This window comes from Heterocephalus glaber, unplaced genomic scaffold, assembly GCF_053883595.1.
Source record: "Heterocephalus glaber isolate CG9 unplaced genomic scaffold, H.glaber_assembly_v1.0 deba00001662, whole genome shotgun sequence".
NCBI lineage: Eukaryota > Metazoa > Chordata > Mammalia > Rodentia > Bathyergidae > Heterocephalus > Heterocephalus glaber.
In genome coordinates, this window is record NW_028258403.1 from 1,284,868 (window position 1) to 1,310,968 (window position 26,101).

General features: G+C 34.6%; 1 protein-coding gene across 1 annotated transcript; it reads left to right on the top strand.

Annotated features, from left to right (window-relative positions):
• Positions 1 to 20,500: 20,500 nt before the first annotated feature.
• LOC101712238 (olfactory receptor 4K14-like) lies at positions 20,501 to 21,439 on the top strand. Its single transcript, XM_013065678.2, has one exon. It carries the CDS (start codon positions 20,504 to 20,506, stop codon positions 21,437 to 21,439), a length of 936 nt encoding a protein of 311 aa, XP_012921132.1. The 5' UTR covers positions 20,501 to 20,503.
• Positions 21,440 to 26,101: the final 4,662 nt, after the last annotated feature.

A 26,101-nucleotide genomic window follows, 5' to 3' on the forward strand; every position in this document is an offset into this window, starting at 1 on the left:
GAAATTCAAAATCAAGCAGAACTAGCTATACTTACCCCCAAAAAAGCCTGTAAGCTAAAATCAGACAAAAGAGACAAAGTAGGTCATTACATATTAGCAAAGGGAAAAATTCACAAAAAATTATAATGATAATTTATATATGTATATGCACTGAATTTTGGAGGCTTCAAATTTATAAAGCACACTACAGCACATAAAGAGAAATATAGGTCCCCATAAAAGAACAGTGAACTACTTCAATATCTCACTGTCACCAATAGATCATCCAGGCACAAAAATCAACAAACATCAGCGTTAAATTACAACATAAATAAAATGGATTTAATACATAGCTACAAAATATTACAACCAACCACTGCAAAATGCACATTCTTTTATCAATATGTGGAACTTTCTCTAAAATAGATGATATGTTGGGCCATAAAGGAAATTATAACAAAATTTTTTAAATCAATATCATTTCTTCCATATTATTTACATAGTAGATTGTAACAAGAAGTGAACAGCAAAAGAAACCACAGAAATTATTCAGACACATGTAGATCAAGAAATGTACTTTTGCCCAAACCTTGGGTCTTTGAAGAAATCAGAGAGAAATGTAAAAATACCTAGAACCAAATGAAAATAGAAACCCTGTCTAGATTCTGTGTGACAGACAAAAAGCAAAACTAAGAAGAAAGTTTGTAGCTGTGAGTGAAGAGAGAAAGAGAGAGATCAAATAAGTAACCTAATAATATATCTCAAGGTCTTAGAAAAAAAAGAATAACTTAAACTCAAAATCAGTAGAAGTAAAGAAATAGTAAATAAACAAAGCATACATGAAAATAGCGTAAGAAGGATCAATTTTAAAATGTTGGTTACTTGAAAGGATAAACAAAATTCATAAACCTAGAGCCTAGCTGAAAAGAGGGAGATGATGCAATTTAATAAAATTAGGAATAAAAGGGAGATGTTACAACAGACACCACTGAAATTTATGGAGTCATTAGTAAATGGATTAAAAATCTATGACAATGAATTGGAAAATCTAGAAGAAATCTAGAACAAACTTCTGGATACATATGACCCACCAAAATTGAACCAAAAGGATATAAAAACATTAACAGAGTAGTAATAGGCAGTAAGACAAAAGTGATAATAAAAAGTTTTCTAACAAAGAAAAATACAGGACTGCTGAATTTTAGCAGAATTTTTAAAAAAGAACTAATACTATTCCATTATATAAAATGGGAAGGAATCCTTCCGAACTCATTCTACAAAGCCGGTATAACCAATGCCTCATAAGGGCACAACAAAAACAGAAAAAGAGAGAAAATTCTAGACCAATATCTCTGTTGAACATGGATATAAAAATCATCAATAAAATATTGTCAAATCAAATTCAAATGCTCACTAACAGATTCTATGCTATGATGAAGTTGGTGTCATCCAGAGAATGTAAAAAATGGTTCAACAATTCAAATCAAAATCATAATGGGCCAGGGATTTAGCTCAGTGATTCCACCACCTGCCTCAAAAGCACAAGGTCCTGAGTTCAATACCCAGTACCCCCTCCAAAAAATCATAATATGCTAACATCTAAGAAGACAGTAGAGTAGTGAGAGGCAGAGAAACAGCCTCTTCAAGATTTGGTGTCCAGACACTGGAATATAGCAATCAAAAAGGAGAAAAGTGGGTCCTGGGACCCAGCAAGAACCTGAAGTGAGAATTCGATCCCATGGGGAGAGCAAAGAGAGGGACTTCAACACAGAAAGAGGTGGAAAGCAGGGCTTTCTGAGACCCTGCTTGCAGAGTGGGAGGTGCAGCTCAAATCTGCAGAGGCACATTGACTACTGGTGACCTCAGAAGCCTTCACAGAGAAATGCACCAGTGAAACAGTGCAGTGGTTGGTGCTGACTGCAGTGGCTGGTGAGAGATTCTAGTCCTCATCAGGCATCTCCAGGAGAGGGTAATTGGCCAGTCACCATTTTGGAAAGGGGCCATTGTTGTGCCAAGCGAGCCGATAAATCACCAAACACTAGCACCAACAACAAAGTTAAACTGAAAGGAGTTTATTCACGCTCGTGGACTACACTCCCTAAGCAAAGTGAAGCCCTGAGTCCAGGAACAGCACAGTTTATATAGGGTGTTATAGTAGCATAGCTTTTATAAGTGTTATTTTTAAGAAGAGAGGTTCAAGGGTAGGTTAACATGTTTTCGACTAGTTGCAAAAGTATTTTTCACAACCCAGCTATCTTGCTGTCTTGTCAGATTAGGGCAATTTACAGTAAAGGGAGGCACCGGGCACTATCTCTTGCCGAGAAGTGATGAAGCAAGTTTACAGAAGCAGAACAAGCAGTTACAAAAACATCTATTTTATAAGGGGAGGGGCATGAGGGGAGTTTATCCACAGGCCAAGATGGCGTTTCTTGGGTTTATCCTGGTCTCACACCAATGAACTCAAATCTCAGAGCACCTGGAGGTTGGCTCCATCTAGTGGCTCTCACTATCAGAATGAGGCACAGCCATGAGAGGCACCCAAGGTCAGGGAACTGAGTTCAAGTGAGCTGGAGGCACCCAGAGTGCTGCAGGCGTAGTGACTCTGGCCCAAGCCTCACAGCCAGAAACTAGAACCAGCCTGAATTTCAAAACCAAATGAAGGTGCAGGCTTCCTGAGATTATCCAACACTGCCCTAATGCTACTGCTGCCTTGCTGGGATCAATCAACATAGATTGGGCTCTGACTTACCCCTTTGTCTACCGTAACAGCAGAGACATGCCCTGAAATGGAATCATCTTTCTTTTCTTATTTTCTTTGGGGTTTTTTTTCTCATTTTCTTGATTGTTTGTTCTTGTTTTTATATGAGTATGAACATTGTTTCTAGGGGTTTTTGTTTTGTTTTGTTCTGTTCTTGTTTCTGTTTCTTCCTTTTTTCTTTCCCTCCTTTCCTCTTCCCAAACTTTGTGTAATCTTCCTTTGTCCTTCAACCTTGCCTCTAAACTCTTCTGTTTCTCTTATTTTTACCACTAACCTCTTTTAAATTTTCTCCCCTGAGGGTAAAATCACCATATTGAGGGGATACTTACTGTGTACAATTTTCTGGTTTGTTTTAGATTGTGTTATATAACTACAAATCTTGTTCATATGAGCAAGGGTGGCAAATTACTAGTTACCATAGTTTGTCATTGTCTAAGCGATGCTTGATGCTACTGTTACTACTGATTGAAATAATTTGTCAGATAATTACAGGGATGATGAACATAATGAAATGCTGAGACCCACACAGCATAGGGTTGAAGCCGGGGAGATGGTGGGAGATGAAGAAAAGATGAGTAAACCAAGAAAGAAGGATACATACCAAGATTATGCTTGAAAGTTGGGACCAGGTGGAACCATAGCTTGTCTGGAGCTAACGGCGGACTGGAGTACCACACACTTCTTATTTATAGAGGAAGGCAAACAGGAAGAGAAGGCAGGGCAAAAAATGCTACGTGGCTTAGGTGGCCTAGGTGGAACGTAGCGTCGGTTTTTTTCTTAATCGGTGCATGGATAGGAAGGGAACAAAGAAAGATACAATGTAACTGTCTCTTGGGGCTGTGCCATCCACGGTCTACAATACAAGTCAAACAGACACAGTCTCTAACCTATGGAAGAGAAAGGGAGTAGTGAGGAGAAAGGAAGCATGGAGGAGAACAAATTACCTATAAAGGAAAGCCCATCAGAATCACAACAGTCTTCTCCACAGAAACCCTAAGTAAAGGAGAGCTTGGAATGAAGTATTTCAAGTCCTGACAGAAAACAACCTCCAAACCAGATTGATATGCCCTGGAAAAATATCTTTTAAAATTTATAGAGAAAGAAGATACTTCCATGACAAAGAACACCTGAAGAAATTCACGAACACCAAAGCAGCACTACAAAATGTTCTGAAGGTTATTATAGAAAGAGATAACAAATACTACAACTCCTTGAACCCCAACAGAATGAATCTCCCAGGCAAATCAAGTGACTAAACAGAGGGGAAAGACAAACAATTAACAGGAAAATAACATGACAGGGATAAATCAATATATATAATGACTATATATATATATATATATATATATATAACCTTCAATGTAAATGGTCTCAATTCACCAATCAAATGAAACATATTGGCAGAATAGATCAAGAAATAAGATCCAACAATATGCTGTGTTCAAGAAACACATTTAATTCAATTAGAAATACATAGACTAAAGTTCAAAAGATGAAAAACAATACTCCATACAACAGGAACATAGAAAAACACAAGGGGAGCAGACAAAGTGTATTTCATGCCAAGACTCATCAAGAGAGAAGAAGGCCAATGCATCCTTGTTAAAGCAACATTCCGAGACTGAGAGGTAACAATCACAAATATATATGCACTCAATACCAGCACATCAAACTATATAAAACAAATATTAATGGATATGAAAAATCAAATAAACATTAATACAAATGTAATGGGGGAACCTCAATACACCACTTTCGCAAATACACAAAACAACTAGACAAAAAAATCCCACAACTATCAGAACTGAACCAAACTTGCAAAAATAGACTCAGTAGATGTCTACAGACTGTTCCACCCCTGAACATCAGAGTACACATTCTTCTCAGTTGCACATGGTATGTTCTCCAAAATAAACCACATACTAGCTCATAAAACATTCTTAAGTGAATGCAAAAGAATTGAAATTATCCCACACATATTATCAGACTATAGGGCAAAGAAATTAGAAATCAATGACAAAAGAAACCACAAAAACTGTGTAAACACATGGAAGTCAAATAATGCCCACCTGAAAAACCAATGGGTCAGAGATGAAATTAAACAGTTTTTACAACTAAATTATAATGCCAATACAACATACCACAACTTATGGGACTCAGTGAAAGCAACCAAATGAGGGAAATTTATAGTGGTGAATACCCCTATCAAAAAAGAGTGAGCTCAAACAACCTAATTTTGAATTTCAAGCTTCCAGAATAAAGAAGAGCAAGTCAAGCCCAAAGCTCATATGAGAGAACAAATTATAAAAATCAGAGCAGACATTAATGCAATTTAAACTAAGAAAACAATGCAAAGAATCAATACATCAAAGAGTTGGTTCTTTAAAAGATTAAACAAAATTGACAAACCATTAGTCAAGCTTATCAAAAAAATGAAAGACTTAAATCCATGCAATTAAGAATGAGAAGGGCGAAATCAGAATGAATCCTGCAGAAATTCAGATGATCATCATTATCTACTTTGAGAACCTGTATTCTAATAAGATGGAAAACAGACAAAATGGACAGATTCCTAGATACATATGAATTACCAAAGCTGAATCAATAAAATATAAAAATTCTAAAGAACCCAATATCAGTCAATAAACATAAAGAAGCAATGTAAAAGCTACCAACAAAGAAAAGTCCAGTTCCTTATGGATTCACTCATGAATTCTACAAGAAATTTAGAGAAGATCTTATGGCACTACTCCTCAAACTCTTTAATGAAATTGAAGGGAAAGCAATACTCCCAAACTCATTCCTGGAAGCAAGCATTACCCTAATATCAAAACCAGAGAAGGATTCAACCAAAAAAATAGAACTACATACAGGCCAATTTCCCTGATGAACACAGGTGCAAAAATCGTCAATAAGACACTGGCAAACAGAATGCAGCAAATTAAGAAAATTCTATCTCATGACCAAGTAGGATTCATTCCAGGGATGCACAGATGGTTGAATACACATAAATCAACAATTATGATACACCATGTTCACAAAATTAAGGACAAAGCCCTATAATCATGTCACTAGATGCAGCAAAAGCATTTGACAAAGTCAAAAACCCATTGATGATTTTTTTAAAAACCTACAGAAAATTGGAATAGATGGATAGTCCCTATCTCAATCTAATAAAAGTCATCTGTATCAAACCAACAGCCAACATTAAATGGTAAAAAACTGAAAGCTTTCACTATAAAGTCAGGAACAAAACAAGGATATCTGCTATCACCACTCCTATTCAATATAGTTCTGGAAGAATTAGCCAGAGCAGTTAGACAAAAGAAAGAAATAAAAGGAATAAGGATAGAAAAGGAATGAGTTAAATTATCATTATTTTCAGATGACATGATGCTCTACATAGAAGACTCTAAAAACTCCACCAAAAGACTTTTAGATTTAACAACCAAATTCAGTAACATCACTTGATACAAGCCAATGCTCAAAAATCAATAGCATTCCTGTACACAAATAACAAACTCAGGGAGAGAGAAATTAGGGTAACCACACCTTTCAGAATAGCATATAAAAATAAATTAATTAAATAATAAATACTTAGGAATTGCTGTGGCTTGTGTCTGAATATCTGCACTAAGTAGTCAGGATAAGATAAAAGAGGCAGAAATATGTGATTAAGTTTGCTTTTTTTGATCCTTTGTTACTTTTGCTGTCTTCTGCCACCATGAACTGTTGCCCCTCTTCCATGTGCCACCCTGCCTTGGAGGCAGCTGATTAGGACTGAAACCTCTACAAACTGCGAGTTAAATAAACTTTTCCCCCTTTAAATTTTGGTGTTAAGTACATTGTCTCAATGATGAGAGAAAAGTAAGACAAGAATCAATCTAACAAAGAAACTAAAGGATTTTTACATTGAAAGCTATGGTACTCTGAAAAAGGAGATCAAAGAGGATATGAGAAAATGGAAAGATATCCCTTCTCTTAGGATGAAACAATATACTGAAAATGGCCACATTCCCAACACTTTTATATGAATTTAATGGAATCCTGATCAAAATACCACTAGCATGCCTCACAGAATTACAGAAAACAATCCTAGAATTTATTGGAGCCAGAAGAGACCTAGAACACAAAAGCAACTCTGGGCAAAAAAGGCAAGGCAGGTGGGCCATCACAATACCTGAATTGAAAATATACTACAATGGTACTGTGATTAAAAACAGGATGGTACCAGAAAAAAAAAAAAAAAAAACAGAACCCCGGGACCAATGCAACAGATAAGAAGATGCAGAAACAACTCCAAACATATTCAGCCACATCATCGTTGACAAAGGGGTCAAACACCTCTATAGAAGAAAGGTAAATAATAAATGATTCTGAAAAAACTGGCTTTCTACATGCTGAAGATTAAAACTAGGCCCATATCTCTCACCATGCACTGATCTAAAACTGAAATGCAACAAAGATCTAAATATTAAAAGAGAAACACTAAATCTTCTGGAAGATAGAATAGGTAGAATTCTTGAAGATGTAAGTGTAAGGAATGCCTTATGAACAAAACTAAGATAACTCGGGAAACATTACAAAGAATCAACAATTTGGATCTCATCTTATTAAAAAGATTTTGCACAGCAAAAGAAACCATCAAGAGAGTGAAGAGTGAAGAAAAGAATTTTGCCACCTGTTCCTCAGACAAAATACTAATATCCAGAATATATAAGGAAATAATAAAATCAGACCCTGGCAAATTTAAAGACCCAATTGAAAAGTAGGCATCTGAAATGAATAAACATTTCTCAGATAAAGAAATAGAAACAGCAAAAACAAAATGTGAAAAAATGTTCAATATCACTGATCATTTGGGAGATGAAAATTAAAACAACCCTGAGATTCTATCTCACTCCAAAAAGAATGCCTATTATCAACCAATAACAAATGTTGGCAGGGTTAGGGGGAAAAAGGAACACTTCTCCACTTTTGGTAGGAGTGCAGACTGGTCCAACCACTTTGGAAATCAGTGTGGAGATTCCTCAAAAAACTAAAACTAGAGGTTCCATTTGACCCAGGTATTCCCCTTCTTGGTATCTTCTCAAAAGAATTAAAAGCATGATACCACAGTGATATATGCACACCCATGCTTTCAGCAGCACAGTTTGTAATAGCTAAATCTTGGAAACTACCCAAATGCCCATAAATCAATGAATGAATAAAGATGTGGATTTCTTATACAATGGAGTAATACTCTGCCATAAAGAAGAATAAACTTGATACATTTCTAGGTAAATGGATGCACCTAGAGACCATACTCTTAAGTGAAATAAATCCAGACACGCATGTTTAACTATCACATGATTTCTCTGGTGTGAGAAACTGAAAGTGTAAATAAGAACCAATATGTACAATAGATATTGTAAAATAGGAAGAAAATGTTCAAATTGGAAGTGGAACTAGGGAGGGGGAGGAGGAAGGAAGGAAAAAGAAAGAAAAAATTGATAATACAATGATAAATGGAAACAAAGTTTTTGTAAATAAGGAGGGGAAGAGGGGTTGAGGGGAGGGGAAGAGATTAGGAAAAGAGAAGAATCAAGATATGTCATGTACAGGTATAAACTCCCTATGATGAATATTATCATTATGTACATCTAAAATATATGAATGAAACTAATTTTAAAAAACAATATGCCACATAAACAAAATGGGGTATAAAAATCACATGATTATCTCAATAGATACAGAAAATCTCTTAAGTAAAATCCAACATTCCTTCATGGAAAGAAAACTCCTAATAAACTAGGTATAGAAGAATGATAACTCAATGCAATAAAAGCTACATATAATAGACACACAGCCAACATCCCACTGAATGGGAAAAAAGAAAACATTTCTCTAACATGAAGAACAAATGAAAGATACCTGCTCTCAAAAACCTTATTCAATATAGTAATAGAAATTTTAGCCAGTTAAATTAGGCAAATGAAAGATTTAAAGGAATGAAATTAGAGAAGAAGGAAGTCAAATCATCTGTTTGCAGGTGATATGATTTAATGTTTAGAAAAGCCTAAGAACTAAACCAACAGTCAGAATTGATAAATTCAAGAAGGTAGCAACAAAACAAATTATAATCAAAGATGTCAAACCCTACTGTCAATAATTAAGAGAATTGAACAAAGAAATCATAAAAAATTAACCTAGTAAATATAAATGATGTTTACATAACACTTTGACCAAAATATTAGAATATGCTGTGGGTTTTTTTCCCTAAAATTCTTCTATTGGTACATTTTAGGTATACAATACACTTACCTTTCTCATTGAGAACGTGTACATTTACATGATATATCTTAGTTCTTCTTTTTTCCCCATTCCCAGCCCTTCCTTCACCCTCTCCATGCTTAGCTATTTACAAAGACTTTGTTTCCATTTTTTCCATTTCTCATCATTTTTCCTTTCCCTTCTTTCCTTTCCCCTACCCCTCCCACTGCCCATACCCCTTTGGACCTTTTCTTCCTATTTTGCTTTATCTATTATTCATTTTAATTATTGGTTCATTTTAGGTATACAATATAATGACATTCATCATTGGAAATTTGCACCTTTACATAATCTCTCTTGGTTCTTATTTTTCCCCCTTCCCCTGCCCTCCCTTCAACCCCTCCATCCCTCCCTATTTACAACGACTTTGCTTCCATTTTTTCATTTTCTCATATTAATTCCATTCCATTCTTTCTTTTCCCCTACCCATCCCACTTCCCCTTCCCCTTTGCCCCTTTTCTTCCTATTATCTATTATAACTTTAAATTACCTATTATACCTTCACATTATCTATTATACCTTTTAGTCCTTATTTACACTTTCAGTTTCTCACACTAGAAAAACTATTCAGTATTTACACATGTGTGACCTACTTATTTCACTTAAGAGTATCGCCTCACTATGTATCTATTTAGATATAAATGTCTCTAATTTCTCATTTTTTATGGCTGAGTAACACTTCATTTTATTTAAAAAAACACATTTTCTTTATCCAGTCTCCAGTTGATGAGCAATTGGGCTGCTTCCAAGTTTTAGCTATTAGAAATTATGCTGCTATGAACATGGGTGCACATATATCACTGTGGTATGATTGTTTTAATTCTTTGGGGAAGATACCCAGCAGGGTAATAGTTGGGTAAAATGGGACTTTCAGTTGTAGTGTTTTGAGGTATCTCCATACTGATTTCAATAGTGGCTGCACCAGTCTACACTCCCACCAGCAGTGTAGGGGGGGTTCCTCTTTCCACACAGCCCCACCAGCATTTGTTATTGGTTGATTTCACAACAGCAGACATTCTTTCTGGAATGAGGTGGAATCTCAGCATTGTTTTCATTTGCAACTCTCGAATGACCAGTGATGTTGAACATTTTTTTATATATTTATTTGCTATTTCTACTTCTTTGCCTGAGAAATGTCTGTTCATTTCAGATGCCCATTTTCAGATTGGGTCTTTAAATTTGGGAAGTCTGCTTTTTTTAAGTTCTTTATAGATTTGAGCTAGTAGGCTTTTGTCTGAGGAATAGCAAGTGAAGAATATTTCCCACATTGTGGGTTGTCTCTTCACACAGCTGGTGGTTTCCCAGGGTGTGCAGAAACTTTTTAGTAAGAAGAGATTCCACTTATTGATTGTTTGGGCAAGGTCATGGGCAACTGAGGTTTTGTTCATAAAATCTTTCCTACACCAATGTCTTCAAAAGATCTACCCAACCTGTGTTACAGCTGGTTCAGCATTTCTATTTTAGTATTTAGATCTTTAAGCCATTTCAATTTTAGTTTAGTGAATGGTGAGAGATATAGGTCTAGTTTTAATCTTTGGCAAGTTGAAACCCAATTTTTCCAGCATCATTTATTAAAGAGGCTATCTTTCCTCCAGTGAGGGTGTTTGGCTCCTGTATTGAAGATGAGATGGCTGAGTGTGTCTGGAGTTGTTTCTGCATCTTCTAGTCTGTTCCACTGGTCCTCAGGTCTCTTTCTTTGCCAGTACCACACTATTTTTATCACAGTAGCTTTGTAGTATAGTTTCAAGTTGAACAGTGATTGGCCTCAATGAAGAAACAGGAGAGAGTTCAGATGACATAAAAAAAAACTGTTCACAGGAGTAATGGCAGAAAACTTCCCAAGCAGGGGAAAAGAGCTTGACAAACAGATAAGTGAGGCACATAGGACTCCAAATAGCCTTGATCAAAAAAATTCTACACATAGGCATATAATTGTTAAGATTCCAGAAACTCAACAGAAGAATGGAGTTTAACAAGCAGTTAGAGAAAATAAACAAATCACATACAAAGGAAAGTCCACCAGAATCACAGCAGACTTCTCAACACAAACCATCAAGGCAAGAAGAGCTTGGAGTGACATATTCCAATGCCTAAGAGGAAACAGCCTCCAACCCAGATTAATGTACCCTGCAAAACTATCTTTCAAAATTGATGGAGAAATAAGATACTTTCATGACAAAGAGCACCTTAGGAATTTCATGAATAACAAACCAACATTCCAAAAAATTTTACACAATATCCTAGAAACAGACATTGAGGATCACAACCACTAGAAGCAAAGCAGAATGAACCCATCTGGCATGACGAGAAAGTAAATGTAAAGGGGGAGAACCCAACAAAAAGAAAAAGTCATGGCAATGACAAGTCAATGCGTTTCAGTTATAACCATCAATGTTAATGGTCTCAGTTCACCAATCAAAAGAAACAAACTGGCAGAATGGGTCAAGAGGCAAAATCCAACACTATGCTGCATACAGGAAACACACAATTCAAAAGGAAACTCATAGACTGAAAGTTAAAGGGTGGAAAACAATACTGCATGTAACAGGAACCCGAAAAAAAGCAGGAGTAGCTATCCTCTTTGCAGATCAAGTACATTTCAAAGCAACACTGATTAAGAGAGATGAAGAAGGACACTACATCCTTGTAGAGGGAAGAAATCAAGAGGAAGAGATGACAATCATAAATATCTATGCACCAAACACTAGTGCACCCAACTATATAAAACAAATACTAATGGACATGAAAAGTCATATATGCACTAATACAATTGTAGTGGCAGACATCAACACCCCACTGTCACAAATAGATAGATCAACCAGACAAAAAATGAGTAATGAAATACTAGAACACAATTGAACTCTTGAACAAATAACTTAACAAATGTTTACAGAGTCTTCCACCCCACAGAATCAGAACACACATTCTTCTCAGCTGCACATGGGTCATTCTCCAAAATAGACCACATATTCACACGTAGAACATGTTTAAGTAAGTGCAAAGGAACTGAAGTTATCCCCTGGGTATTATCAGACCATGGTGTGATGAAATTGGAGATCCATAGCAAAAGAAACTCAAAAAATTTCATAAACACATGGAAATTGAACAACACACTTCTGAATAACCAATGGGTCACAGAGGAAATTAAAGAAGAAATCAGACAGTTCCTTCAATTAAATGACAATGATAATACAAAATATTGGAATCTATAGGACACAATGAAAGCTGTCTTACAAGGGAAATTCATACCAGTGAATTTGCATATTAGGAAAACAGAATGAGCCCAATTAAACAACCTGATGCTGCACCTCAAGCTTCTAGAAAAAGAAGAACAGGACAACCCCAGAGCTCATACAATGGAGGAAATTATAAAGATTAGAGGAGAAATCAATGCAATGGAGACTAAGAGAACGATACAAAAAATCAATGTAGCCAAGAGTTGGTTCTTTGAAAGAGTCGACAAAATTGACAAAACCTTAGCCAACCTTATAAGAAAAAGGAAAGAAAAGGCCCAAACCCATGCAATTAGGAATGAAAAGGGTGAAATGACAACAGACCCAGCAGAAATCCAGAGGATCATCAATACCTATTTCCAGCACCTATATGCCAATAAGATGGACAACACAGAAGAAATGGACAGATTCCTAGATACATATAAATTACCAAAGTTGAACGAAGAAGACTTAAAAATTCTGAACAACCCAATATCAACCAATGAAATTGAAAATGTAATTAAAAACTTATCAACTAAGAAAAACCCAAGCCCTGATGGCTTCACTGCTGAATTCTACAAGACATTTAGAGAGGAACTGCTGCCACTACTGTCTAAACTCTTCAGTGAAATTGAAAGGGAAGTAGTACTCCCAAATTCATTCCTGGAAGCAAGCATCACCTTGATCCCCAAAGCAGAGAAAGACCCAACTGAAAAGAAGAACTATAGGCCAATCTCACTAGTGAACATAGATGCAAAAATCCTTAATAAGATAATGGCAAACAGAATGCAGAAGATCATCAAGAAGATCATACACCCTGATCAAGTGGCATTCATCCCAGGGATGCAGGGATGGTTCAATATACACAAATCAATCAATGTAATGCACTGTATCAATAGAGCCAAGGACAAAAACCATATGATTATCTCCATAGATGCAGAAAAAGCATTTCACAAAATCCAACATGCATTTATGATAAAAACCCTACAAAAAATTGGAATAGATGGTCTCTACCTCAAACTGATAGAAGCCATCTATGAAAAACCAACAGCCAATATCATACTAAATTGTCAAAAAATTGAAATCCTTCACACTAAAATCAAGAACAAGACAAGGATGTCCACTATCACCACTCTTGTTTAATATAGTTCTGAAAACATTAGCCACAGCAATTAGACAAGAGAAAGAAATAAAAGGAGTAAAGATAGGAAATGAAGAAGTCAAATTGTCATTATTTGCAGATGACATGATACTCTATATAGAAGACCCCAAGAACTCCACCAAAAGTCTTCTAGACTTAATAGCCAAATTCAGTCAAGTAGCTGGTTACAAGGTCAACACACAAAAATCAATAGCTTTCCTCTACACCAATGACAGACTCACTGAGAGAGAAATAGGGCAAATAATCCCTTTCACAATACCATCCAAAGAACTGAAATACCTAGGAATCAACCTAATGAAAGAAATCAAAGACCTCTTCTTTGAAAACTATGGCACTCTGAAAAGAGAGATTGAACATGATATCAGAAAATGGACAGAGATCCCCTGCTCCTGGGTAGGAAGGATTAATATAATGAAAATGGCCATACTTCCAAAACTGCTATATAGATTTAATGCAATTCCAATTGAGATCCCAGCAGCATCCCTCATGGACCTTGAGAAAACAATCCAAAAATTCATTTGGAACAAGAAGAGACCCAGAGTAGCAAAAGCAATTCTAGGTAACAGAGACATGCCAGGAGTATCACAATCCCCAACCTGCAACTATACTACAAAGCTACTGTGATCAAAACAGCATGGTACTGGCACAGAAAGAGACCTGAGGACCAGTGGAACAGATTAGAAGATGCAGAAACAATGCCAGACACACTCAGCCATCTCATCTTCGATAAAGGAGCCAAACACCCTCACTGGAGGAAAGATAGCCTCTTTAATAAATGATGCTGGAAAAATTGGGTTTCAACTTGCCAAAGATTAAAACTAGACCTATATCTCTCACTGTGCACTAAACTAAAATCAAAATAGATTAAAGATCTAAATATTAAAATAGAAACTCTGAACCAGTTGGAACAGAGGTTAGGTAGAACCCTTGAAGACATCAGTGTAGGAAAAGATTTTATGAACAAAACCTCAGTTGCCCGTGAACTAGCACAAACAATCAACAAGTGGGATCTCTTCTTATTAAAAGGCTTCTGCACAGCAAGAGAAACCACCAGCAGTGTGAAGAGACAACCCACAATGTGGGAAAAAATCTTCACCTGCTCTTCCTCAGACAAAGGTCTACTATCTCGAATCTATAAAGAACTTAAAAAGATCAGACCTCCCGAATTTAATGACCCAATCTGAAAATGGGCATCTGAAATGAACAGACATTTCTCAGACAAGGAAGTAGAAATAGCAAATAAATACATGAAAAAATGTTCAACATCACTGGTCATTCAAGAGATGCAAATGAAAACATTGTGGAGATTCCACTTCACTCCAGAAAGAATGGCTGGTCTCATGAAATCAACCAATAGCAAATGCTGGCAGGGCTGTTGGGAATGAGGAACCCTGCTCCACTGCTGGTGGGAGTGTAGACTGGTACAACCACTGTGAAAATCAGTATGGAGATACCTCAAAGAACCAGGACTGGAAGTCCCATTTGACCGCACTATTCCACTGCTGGGGATTTTCCCCAAAGAATTAAAAGAATCAGTGATATATGTGCGCCCATGTTCATAGCTGCACAGTTTGTGATAGCTAAAACTTGGAAAGAGCCCAAATGCCCATCAACTGGAGACTGGATCAAGAAAATGTGTTTTTTTATTAAAATGGAGTACTACTCTGCCATAAAAAATGAGAAATTAGGGACATTTATAGCTAAGTGGATGCACATTGAGGCAATACTCTTAAGTGAAATAAATAGGACACACATGAATAAATACCGAATAGTTTCTCTGGCGTGAGAAACTGAAAGTGTAAATAAGGACTAAAATGTATAATAGGTAATGTGAAATAGGAAGAAAAAGGGCAAAGGGGAAGGAAGTGGGAGGGCTAGAGGAAAAGATAGAAGGTAATGTGATTAATATGAGAAAATGGAAAAATAGGAACAAAATCTTTGTAAATAGGGAGGAATAGAGGGGTTGAAGGGAGGGCTCGGGAGGGTGAAAAATAAGAACCAAGAGAGATTATGTAAAGGTGCAAATTTCCAATAATGAATGTCATTATATTGTATACCTAAAATGTACCAATGATTAGAATGAATAATCGATAATGAAAAATAGGAAGAAAATTTCCAAAGGTGTAGGGGTAGTGGGAGGGGCAGGGGAAAGGAAAGAAGGGAAAGGAAAAATGCTGAGAAATGGAAAAAATGGAAATAAAGTCTTTGTAAATAGGGAAGGGTGGAGGGGGGTGAAGGGTGGGCTAGGAAAGGGGAAAAAATAAGAACCAAGATGCATTATGTCAAGGTACAATTCCCAATGAGAAATGTAATTGTGTTGTATACCTACAATGTACCAATAAAAGAATTTAATAAAGTGAAAAATAAATAAATAAATAAATAAATAAATAAAATAAAAAACCCTAATGATATCTTAATAATCTAATGTCCAGCTCGTAACTCTCAATACCTCATGTAATTATAGAACATAATGAAATATATCAGTAATTTGACTGGGATTATCCACCTATTCAGTCAAAATTGACAGCACTATACATACTAGTATGGTTTGATTTTTTTGGTCATATAGCATACTGTTCAGTATATCATCTTTCTCACAACTGAAAATAAAATTTAGATTGAATCTAATTATATATATTATTAGATTCAATCTAAATTTTATTATATATGTATTGCTTTATATATATAAAATAAATATTGAATATATATTTTTTATTTTATATATATATTTTCAAAATTGATGAAAACATCTTAGTATTCCTTGACCAAATGAAGACTAATTTTTAGAACTTCTCTAATTTCTTTTTAACCATACTGGTGATATGGGCCCAGAGCTTCATGCATGCCATAGGAATGCTTACCCAGGAGCTACATCCCTAGTCCTTTTTCATTTTTTTTTAAGATAAAGTCTCACTATACTTCCCAGTCTGTCCTTCAACTTGGAGTCTTTCTGCCTCAACCTCCCAGATAGCTGGGATTACAGGTATACACCATCCACACACAGCATAATTTATCTACTTTTTAATACTGTGCTGACTTATGTGAGATTTTATTTGTCTCCCTGCTCTGATTTTGAGTATAAAACATTTTGTATCATGCTTAACAAAGACATCCCCAGGAGATATTCACAATAATTATTTCTGTGATTCTTGTTTTGTTCCAAACACAGAATAAGTAAATTTTACCCAAGAGAATAAAGGTGAATAAAGGTCAAGCTAAGGGAAAGCACTTTCACAGAGGATCTCCACCCAACACAGATATCATTGTATTCACATCCCAGAAGATAAAATTAGAACAGCATTTAAGAGGAAAAAAATTGTTTCTAGTAAGTCATATCATCTGTCCTGTTCTCTTCTTCAGAATAATCCTTAAAATATTTCACTGTATCTATTTTGAGGATGACTACTATGCTTGGAATTGAAAAGACCTTCTTTAATTTCTGATATTTTCAGAAGACAATTCATGGGTTTTCTACTGCTCTCCTGTTTCACGCTACCAAAATGCACAGCTTCAGAGATGCTCTCACATCAGAGCTCAGAGAGATTACTGTTTTCTCCCTCCTAATGAAAATGAATGGTTTCCATCTATCTTTCTTCAAATGACCTCTGTCTTTAAAGAGGATAAAGATGTTTTTTTATCAGTGTGCAAAGTACGTAAGGTAACTTTTAGCATAGAGATAAAAGTAAAAAGTATAATTCTACTGAAAAGTGATATACATTAGTGCATAAATAGGATGAATAGGGTTAGAACTCACAACCTGAGAGCAAAAGAAATCATCTCATGCTACTGAAATAGGCTTGTGTGCTTCATCAGGATATATCTCAGGTGATCTATTTAATTATCTAAGAAGAAATATATGCTTGCAAAAATACATATATTGAGTTTAGTGCTTTTACCGAAAAGTTTATGGCAGAACATTACATACAGAAGAAAATGGGTACTTTGTCATTGTGTCTGAATGCTCTTAAAAGAATGATTCAATTTGTCCCTTTTTCAAAATTCTTCATTATCATAACCTGAGTTCACATTCTTTTAATATCATCCCTTCGTGATAATATAGCATCAATAGTATCCCTTTTATGAAAATTATCACTGAGAGGTAAGAACTCCAAAGGTGCTTTAATAGAATTTTATATTGCCTATAGGACCTTTAAAATGTTATTAACTTCTCTTGGGCAAGAGAAATGAAGGGTGAATTAGTTGTTATGTTCCTGAAGAGCATTTCAACTGTACATCCTATAGTTTATAGAAAAGGTGCATATTAACTTAGAGAAAATAGAAGTCGTACTTATTTTGAAGAAAGGTGATTATATACATTTTGCTCACAGTAAACTTCTGATTTCAGTAGAAAAATAAAAATTTTTGAACACAGCTTTGGAGGCATTATTGTTTCAAAATCCACCATTAAGAATGGAGAAAACAAATAACTAATATTTATAAACATACTGAAACAAGAACAGTTTTAGAGTTTTCCATATGTTTTCTTTTATATTGTCACACTATGTTTATTAAACTACGAGTGCCCTTTTTACAAACAAGGAAGTAGAAATAGGTTTGTTGCAAGGACATAACGACAAGTAAAGAAGTAAAATTTCAATCAAATCTGACTTAAAAATCTATGTAAATTATTTTTTGGAATCTGTGTCGACAAGAAATTAAATTTCTCAAAAAATTGACAGATATTCAATTTTTTCAAGGGACATAAATCTATTGAGTGTAATATCAATGCATTTTCCTTGGATTTGGGTAAATCTGTATTACACAAGTTATATTTATTTGAAAAATCTGAGACTATTATTATGTATCTCCTTTTCCATAGAGAATTATCTAACTTCTTTTCAAGAAACTTCTTTCATTCCATCTTTAGTCTGTGCTTCTGAGTCCTAAGTAAAAGGGAAGGTAAAAAACAGTGCTCATGCTAAAGTTTTGGATTTTATTATTCACTTGCTCTCCTCCTTGGCTGCACCCTGGCAATTGCAAGGGTGAGCAATTGAGCCATACAACTTGAAACAATTAGAAGAAACAGCAAGAAAAAATTAATTACGGAGGAAAGAAAACATGCAAACATGTTTCTAACATCCAGCTTATAAGTATTGTCCATTTACACAGAGATCAATATGTTCATATTATTTATTTAAAAATGAATAACTGATGCTCACTAAAGGTTTGACTTTACCTTCACTCAGCACTTCAAAGATGAAATTTGCTTCCACATGTGGTATAATTTATTCTCATCTTAAAATTAGTATATACATGATAAATAGATGATTGATAGATAATATTTATAATGTTCATGCTCTCCAGACTGTAATATTTCAAAGTCTATTCACAGCATCCACTGATACCATTCAAAGGAATTATTTTCTATTGATAAGTTTAAATTTTATGTAACTGGCATTTATTGTTGTTGATTTCAAGGTACTGGGGTTTGAATCCAGGGTTTTCACACTGAGCTACATCTCTAACCCCTTTTTTTACTTCTTATTTTTGAGACAGGGTCTTATTAAGTCACTAAATTACCCAGGCTGGGATCAAACTTTTGAACTTCCTGCATCAGCCTCCCAGAATGTCAGGATTATAGGCATATGCTACCTTACCCAAACATATGGAGTTATCAGAATTCATCCAATTTGAATATGTGTGAGTTGGCACCACTTATGTTCATTCATTTCTACATGATATTACATTAACAGCTTTTGGTCTAATCCATTTATTTTACTAAACAAATTCTATTATATCATAGATTTTAATTGATAATAAATTATATGCCTGGTTTCCATCCAAATCACCACACAAAAATATTTATTATATGGCTTTCTTTCAGAGCTTATCTCATAAATAAAAATTGTCCCAGCATTTATTTTAGAAGGACAAAATTTTAAAATTAGCTTCTCTATTGTAAGAAAATTTTTCTGTAAGTTTGGGTTATATTTATATTATTTCTGTAGCATTTTACATATTTGAAGAATTACAAAGGCTTTTTAAAAGTAAAATGCTATGCAGGTACCCTGGTAATTTTTAGCAGAAGTGTCAAAAGAGACAAATATTTGATAATTTGGGATTCCAAAATGAAAAAATATATTTTCTGTCAAGACTCCCCAGTCATGCACATGTACGAGAGAAAAGAACAAATATCAGTACTCTATGTGATCCAGAAATAAATTATTTCAATAAGAACATCTCTTGAGGAAAACCTTCTATCTCCTCCTAGAAAATTTATCAGTGGCTTCAGCTTGGCCTACTGAAGTGATTCTCCTTATCCTTGGAGATGCTGGTGTCATCCTAATTGAGATTGTTCTCCCTTAGAGGTTTTGCAAATAACAAAGCTATCTTGATCTCTACCATGAACTCATGGAAGTGTAAACTTCCTAATATAATAAAAATTTAATTTTATATTAAATTAGAAAAAGGTTTCACCAAAGCTTATTATATAGAGTACAAAGAAATGATATCATACCATTTGTCTTAAATTGCAGTATCAATCTTCCTAAATCCATGACTTCTTTGTTCTTTAGTATACTTATTGTTGGACCCACACTCAGATTTTTCTACTGGACTACTGGACATAAGCTGGTTTCCAGGTAGAACCATAATAATTTTTTAGACTTTAATATTGCAATTCTGCCATACTCTTCTTGAGCATCTACTTTCCTAATGAATCATTTGCATAGTAACCTCTTCTAGTGCTCTCTTCCTGGAAAGTTCATTTTAGTTAAGATTCTCTTTGAGCAATAATGCCATTTATATTTGACTAACATTTCTCTTTGGATTTATACTTTGTAGTTTCAGATATTGATATTAAATTTCTTTTTTTGAGACAGGGTCTCAATATGCAGTTTAGGATGGGTTTGAACTCACTATGTACCCAGTCTGGCCTTGAACTCACAGGGATCCTCCTGCCTCAGCCTTCCAAGTGCTGAGATTACAGGTGTGAGCCACCACAACCAGCTTTAGATATTAAATTTCAATGTGAACATATAATTCTAAAGTTAATTCCCCTTTTTCTTCCCACTAATTGATAATTTAACCTTGTTTTGATAATTTAACCTTTCTAGGTTATTTCTGGATGCACTAAATAAAATGAATGGAGGAAATCAGTCTGTAGTCTCAGAATTTGTACTTCTGGGACTTTGCAATTCATGGAATACTCAGGTCTTACTGTTCCTGATATTTTTGATGCTTTACACGATTATTGTATCTGGAAATATTGTCATCATGATTTTAATTGTTGCTGACGCCCATCTGCATTTCCCCATGTACTTTTTTTTGGCCAATCTGTCATTTGTTGACATGTGGCTTTCCTCAGTGACAACTCCTAAGATGATCACAGACTTTCTCAGGGAGAACAAGACCATTTCCTTCAGAGGTTGCATGTGTCAGATCTTCTTCGCCCATTTCATAGCAGCGAGTGAGATGGTTCTCCTGGTGGTAATGGCCTATGACCGCTATGTGGCCATCTGCAAACCACTGCACTACTCCACCATCATGAACTGGCAAAGGTGCACTGGGCTGGTGTTGACTTCCTGGAACATTGGCCTTATGCATGCCTTGAGTCACTTGGTTGTGATTGTGAAGCTGCCTTTCTGTGGCCCCAGGGAAATAGACAGCTTCTTCTGTGATATACCACTGGTAATCAAGCTGGTCTGCATGGAATCCTATAATTTGGACATTTTAATGAATGTCGACTGTGGGTTTGTGGGTGTAACCTGCTTTGTTCTGTTGCTGATATCTTACACATATATTCTTCTCACTGTCTGCCAAAGCTCTAAAACTAGTGCTTCCAAAGCCCTGTCCACCTGCACTGCCCATATCATAGTGGTGGTGATTTTCTTTGTACCCTGCATCTTCATCTATGTGTGCCCACTAAATATCACCTGGGTGGACAAATTTCTGGCTGTGTTTTATTCTGTTTTTACTCCTCTTCTAAATCCAGCTATTTATACACTGAGAAATAAAGAGATGAAAAATGCTATGAAAAGACTGAACATTTACACAGGCTTCCAGGGAAATACTTAATGCCCAGAAACATAATTCTAGGTACCTCAAACTGATAATACACTGACCTTATAAAATATGTACAAATTCAGGGAATTTAATTTTTATGTACTATTTACATATTACCATATTACTATTGTATCTACCATTCCATTCTCCCCTATACAGGTATAGATTTAATATAATTCTGAAAATTTAACATTTACTAATCAAAGAGAAGAGCATTGTAAATATTTTCCTAAAATCCAAACAAGAATGACGCTTTCTCATGGAAAAATTAACCAACCAGTCTTTCTATGTCTTGAATCATTTAAGGAAGAACTTAAATTTGTTCAACAAACTCCTACATTGGTCGTGAGTGTTAACATTTTATTGTACTTTTCTTGATATTGTGTTAACTCCATTTACAAACATTTTATTCTTTACCTTGACATCTGTTCAAGCCTTTAACTTACTTATTTCAAAAAGCATCTTCATTATTTTTGCTTTGACCTTTCTGTGAAACTGACAGAAAAAAAAAAAAACAGAGAAAAAAATGAAGGAAGGATGAAATAAATGTAACAAATTACATAAGGAATGACCATGGACTTTGTGTTGGGTTTCATGAACTCAAAATAATAATATAAAATATCTAAAACTAATGTTATTGTTTTTAGACATGCCAGTATCAAGGATTAATATTTCATTTTAAATTATTATTTACTATTTGTGTAAAGTTCCAAAATATAATGTCCCTGAAGGCAGGGACCATGGATTAGCTGGTTAATTCTAGAATTGCGGTACTTAATACAGTCAATAATGTCATAAAAAGGCATCTCACACTGTACCAAAAAAAGAAAAAGGACATCTCACAAATGTATTTTAAAAATCAATGCAGGCAAACTGTTCTATTCAAATCCTTGTTACATTTGTTTGTGAAGGAATATCCAAATATGTTTTTTGAAACTTAGAAATATTCTTTAAAAATATCAAAAATATAATTATTCATCCCCCTGGATAACACGTTAAATAGTTTGAAATCCAACTGTAAGAACTGTAAATGTCCTAAAACAAAAAGGGATATTTGGAGTGTTTATTTCTCTTAATATGGAAACAAATTACAACAAAATTATGGAATAAAAATAATGTATCATTCTTGACTGCTTACTATAGCTCACCATGTTACATGTATTATTGCCTTAATTATTATTCCAAATTGTAAATAACAAAAGAAGACTTAGAGATATATATTAAATTTGTTTAAGTTAACACAGGCTTATATTTATTCAATTAAAGAACTCAAAAATAATGTAAACATAATGTATTGCAAACATGTAAAAAAAGAGAAGGAGGTCAAGAGAAGGATAGAGGGGGTGGGAAAGAAAGGAAAGGGGATTTTTAAAGAAGGTAGTTAGGTTGTATTATGTACACGTACCAATTCCTCATGAGGAATGTATCATTTTATACCTCAAACATGCAATAAAAAAATAAATAAAAAGAAAAATATGGCGGGTTCTAGAAAAAATTTGATTCCTAGAATATTCATTTGTTAAATGACACAGCACAGTGCCATAAAACAATTACTTTTTTACAAAGAAAGTCAACTCGTGCCCAGAATATAATACCAGAATATCCCTATTATTGCCACAGAATAAAAACTATTGGAAATGTCATAATTCACATTCTTCTTTGAACATGCACTCTAAATTGTGAACAATTCTGATCATGCAGTCTGAATTGTAAACTTAAACACAAACCAGCACACAGGTAGCATTAAATGAGTAGCAAAAACTGCTCAAAATTATTGTCTTGTAAACTCAAGTCTTCTTTGTCCTACACCAATTCACCCAATTACTTGTAGTCTCTGTGCATTTAAAACAATTTTGTTCTCGTCAGTGTGCTGAGCATCTTTATATCTCTAGATACCTTTAGAAGATAATAAGTATTTAGTACTTTCCATGAATTTCCTTAATATGCAGAAATGAAGACCTAAGAATAATAAACACATTTTATATTGCTGGTGAACTACTTGTCCAGAGAATATCCAAATAGTACATGGTCTAAACTGAAGCATTTTGTCATTTTCTGCTGTGCTATACAAATAGTATTTACTAATTAATCAGGATGATTGATTCTCCTTAATCTCACTGATTTTTAATACAATCATCTTAACAGTCACTAATCTTGAAGACTTGTAGATATGCACACTATACATATTTCCACACTATACATATTTCCACACTAGAAAAAACTCAGCTGTCCAATAGCCAGTCTTTATTTCCAATTTAATGAAAATGTTTTCTATTCTCATGGAAGCATTAAGATTTTCACATCAGCAGAACTCAAACGTGTAGAAATGGAAAGCAAAAATTTTGTGAGTGGAAGCTACTCTCACTTTCACATTTTTATCCCTAAAATTAGGAAGAAAGATATTGTCTCTTATGAAAGACATAAAGGAATATTCAATCTAATAATTGTCTTACATCTGCCATTTGTGAGTCGTCATGTATCTGTTCAGATTGGTGAATTACATGGTTATGAGCCTTCTGCTTCACTTGCTGTGCTATAAAATAAATTCCCTGAGTCAAAGTAATTTTGTACAAAATATCATAAAGGTGAATAATGCATTGCTTAAATCCATATAGAGTAATGCAACCTGATATCTTATGATAAGGAAAAAAATTACATCAAGAACACGTGTTCACTCCACTGAGATAGAATTTTAATTCTTCCATGATAGAGGGGTCCATTATAATCAACCTGCTACTAGGTAGCTGACAGATCCACAGTATACTGAGCCAAATTAGTGGCTGAGAATTAAAGAGTTTTATCAGTTTTAATAACTATATCATGCTTTGGGAGAAATTCCATGTTGTTTAGCAATATCTGACATCTGACTTTAGTCATTTTGTATAGAATTCATTGAGCAAGTATTGAATGGCTGGGACTGGAGACTACCACACACACAACTTGTCATTTGTCTACCTGATTGTTAAAGCTTACTCTGCAGTGAATGCCCACTGGAAAGTATTCAAGTGGCACACCTATATTTCACAATCTATCTTCATTTTGAACAGTATATCATCCCCAGGCTTCTTTGTCACCAAACTTCCAATTCTATTCATTCTAAACCAGATCATCTAAAAACACCATTAGCGGTAATTGGTGAATTTGCTTCTGGTCAAACAGAGGGAACAATGAAATGACTATTTGCATTTCTTTCCAGTGAGAAATTTTATCTGCATCACTCCCCTTCGATACACCTATAGAGTTTTTGTCAAACTCAATTAGTTCCAAATTCATGTTTGAACATCAAAAAGTTCAAGAACTGAACATATTTTTCCCATTAGAAATAATGTAAAACCAAACAATTAGTTCTGAGGCCAAAAAATTACACTTATAATTTCATTTTTCCAGGACTTTAATAAATTTCACAATGATTTCTTTTTTTAACTTTATCATGGTTCTTACAGTTTTCCTCTTAACTTTACTGCTGGTGTCACTAACTTTCTTTGGAGCCATTATTACGATATTTCATGCAAATAAAGTGCAAAAAATGCACAATGACAAATGTTTCAATGCACTAAGAAAAGCACTCTACGTTGCTTAGGAGAGAGCAGTGCTTAGACTGAAGCATTAACCCTTTGTGTTCATGGCAAGACATGATGCTTAACTCACTATGAGCCTGTTCAGGTTTTCTCAAGTCAGATTTTTGGTTCAACCATAGAACAAAGTTATAAACACTGCACAAGTTTTTTTTCAAACTTCAGTAGTGGAAAGTTCTAGCTTGGAGTTGTTCTACAACCAAGGTATCACTGCAATACTAACCGTAACTAACAGTTTACCATGGTACTTCTAATTGGTGCTGTAAAGATGTAGACTTCCACTTCTAGTTGCTTCTAATTACTACTATAATTTTCTATTACAAAACAAAATCTGTATATTCATGTCCAAGTTTTGAATTACTATTTCAATTAGGATTATGGAATACTCTATGTAGCCATAGGTATATCCTGAAGACAAGGGATAATTCAACAGAAATGGTTGTAAAAACCAGAAAGCCATAAACTACTAAAACAATAAATCCTCTGGACCTGCTAAACTTGATCTCTTTCATACCATTCCACTAAATAATAGAATATTGTTTTTGCACCTCAATTTTGAGGTTCAAGGAGTAAGATTATACACAGGCTATAACAAGTAGCTTAGGTCACAAGGTTATTCAATGTCCAAGTTTGTGCATTTTCCAGATCCCAAGTGGATGCTAACCATTAAAACTTGAGAAAAGTTATTAAGGTAATTTATCACCCAATATCTGGTTCAGATATGTCCAATGCACCCAAAATGCTTCCTTTTTCTGATTAGTAAGTACAATAATAATTGATATATTTATGTATATGGTCATGACATGCAGAATGTCAAGATGACCAATATTTCTGGAGATACAGGATGACAAATGGGAAATTTTCATTATATTATATCCCAATAAAATTAACAAAAATATAATATGAAAAAGTATATATAATACTTGTTATAGTAAAAACATACAAATATGTACATCCATACTTTTGATATTTATAAGGCTGTTAACTCTTCCAACAAGAAATATACACTCTCAAGTTATGACACAATTTTACAGATAATTCCATGAGACAATCATGATATTTTATTAATTATATTAAGTTAGTCTCATAAAAATTCTCT

What these genes read in the sequence shown, in the direction of transcription:
- LOC101712238 (XM_013065678.2), top strand. Translation starts at nt 20,504, where the DNA reads ATGAATGGAGGAAATCAGTCTGTAGTCTCAGAATTTGTACTTCTGGGA.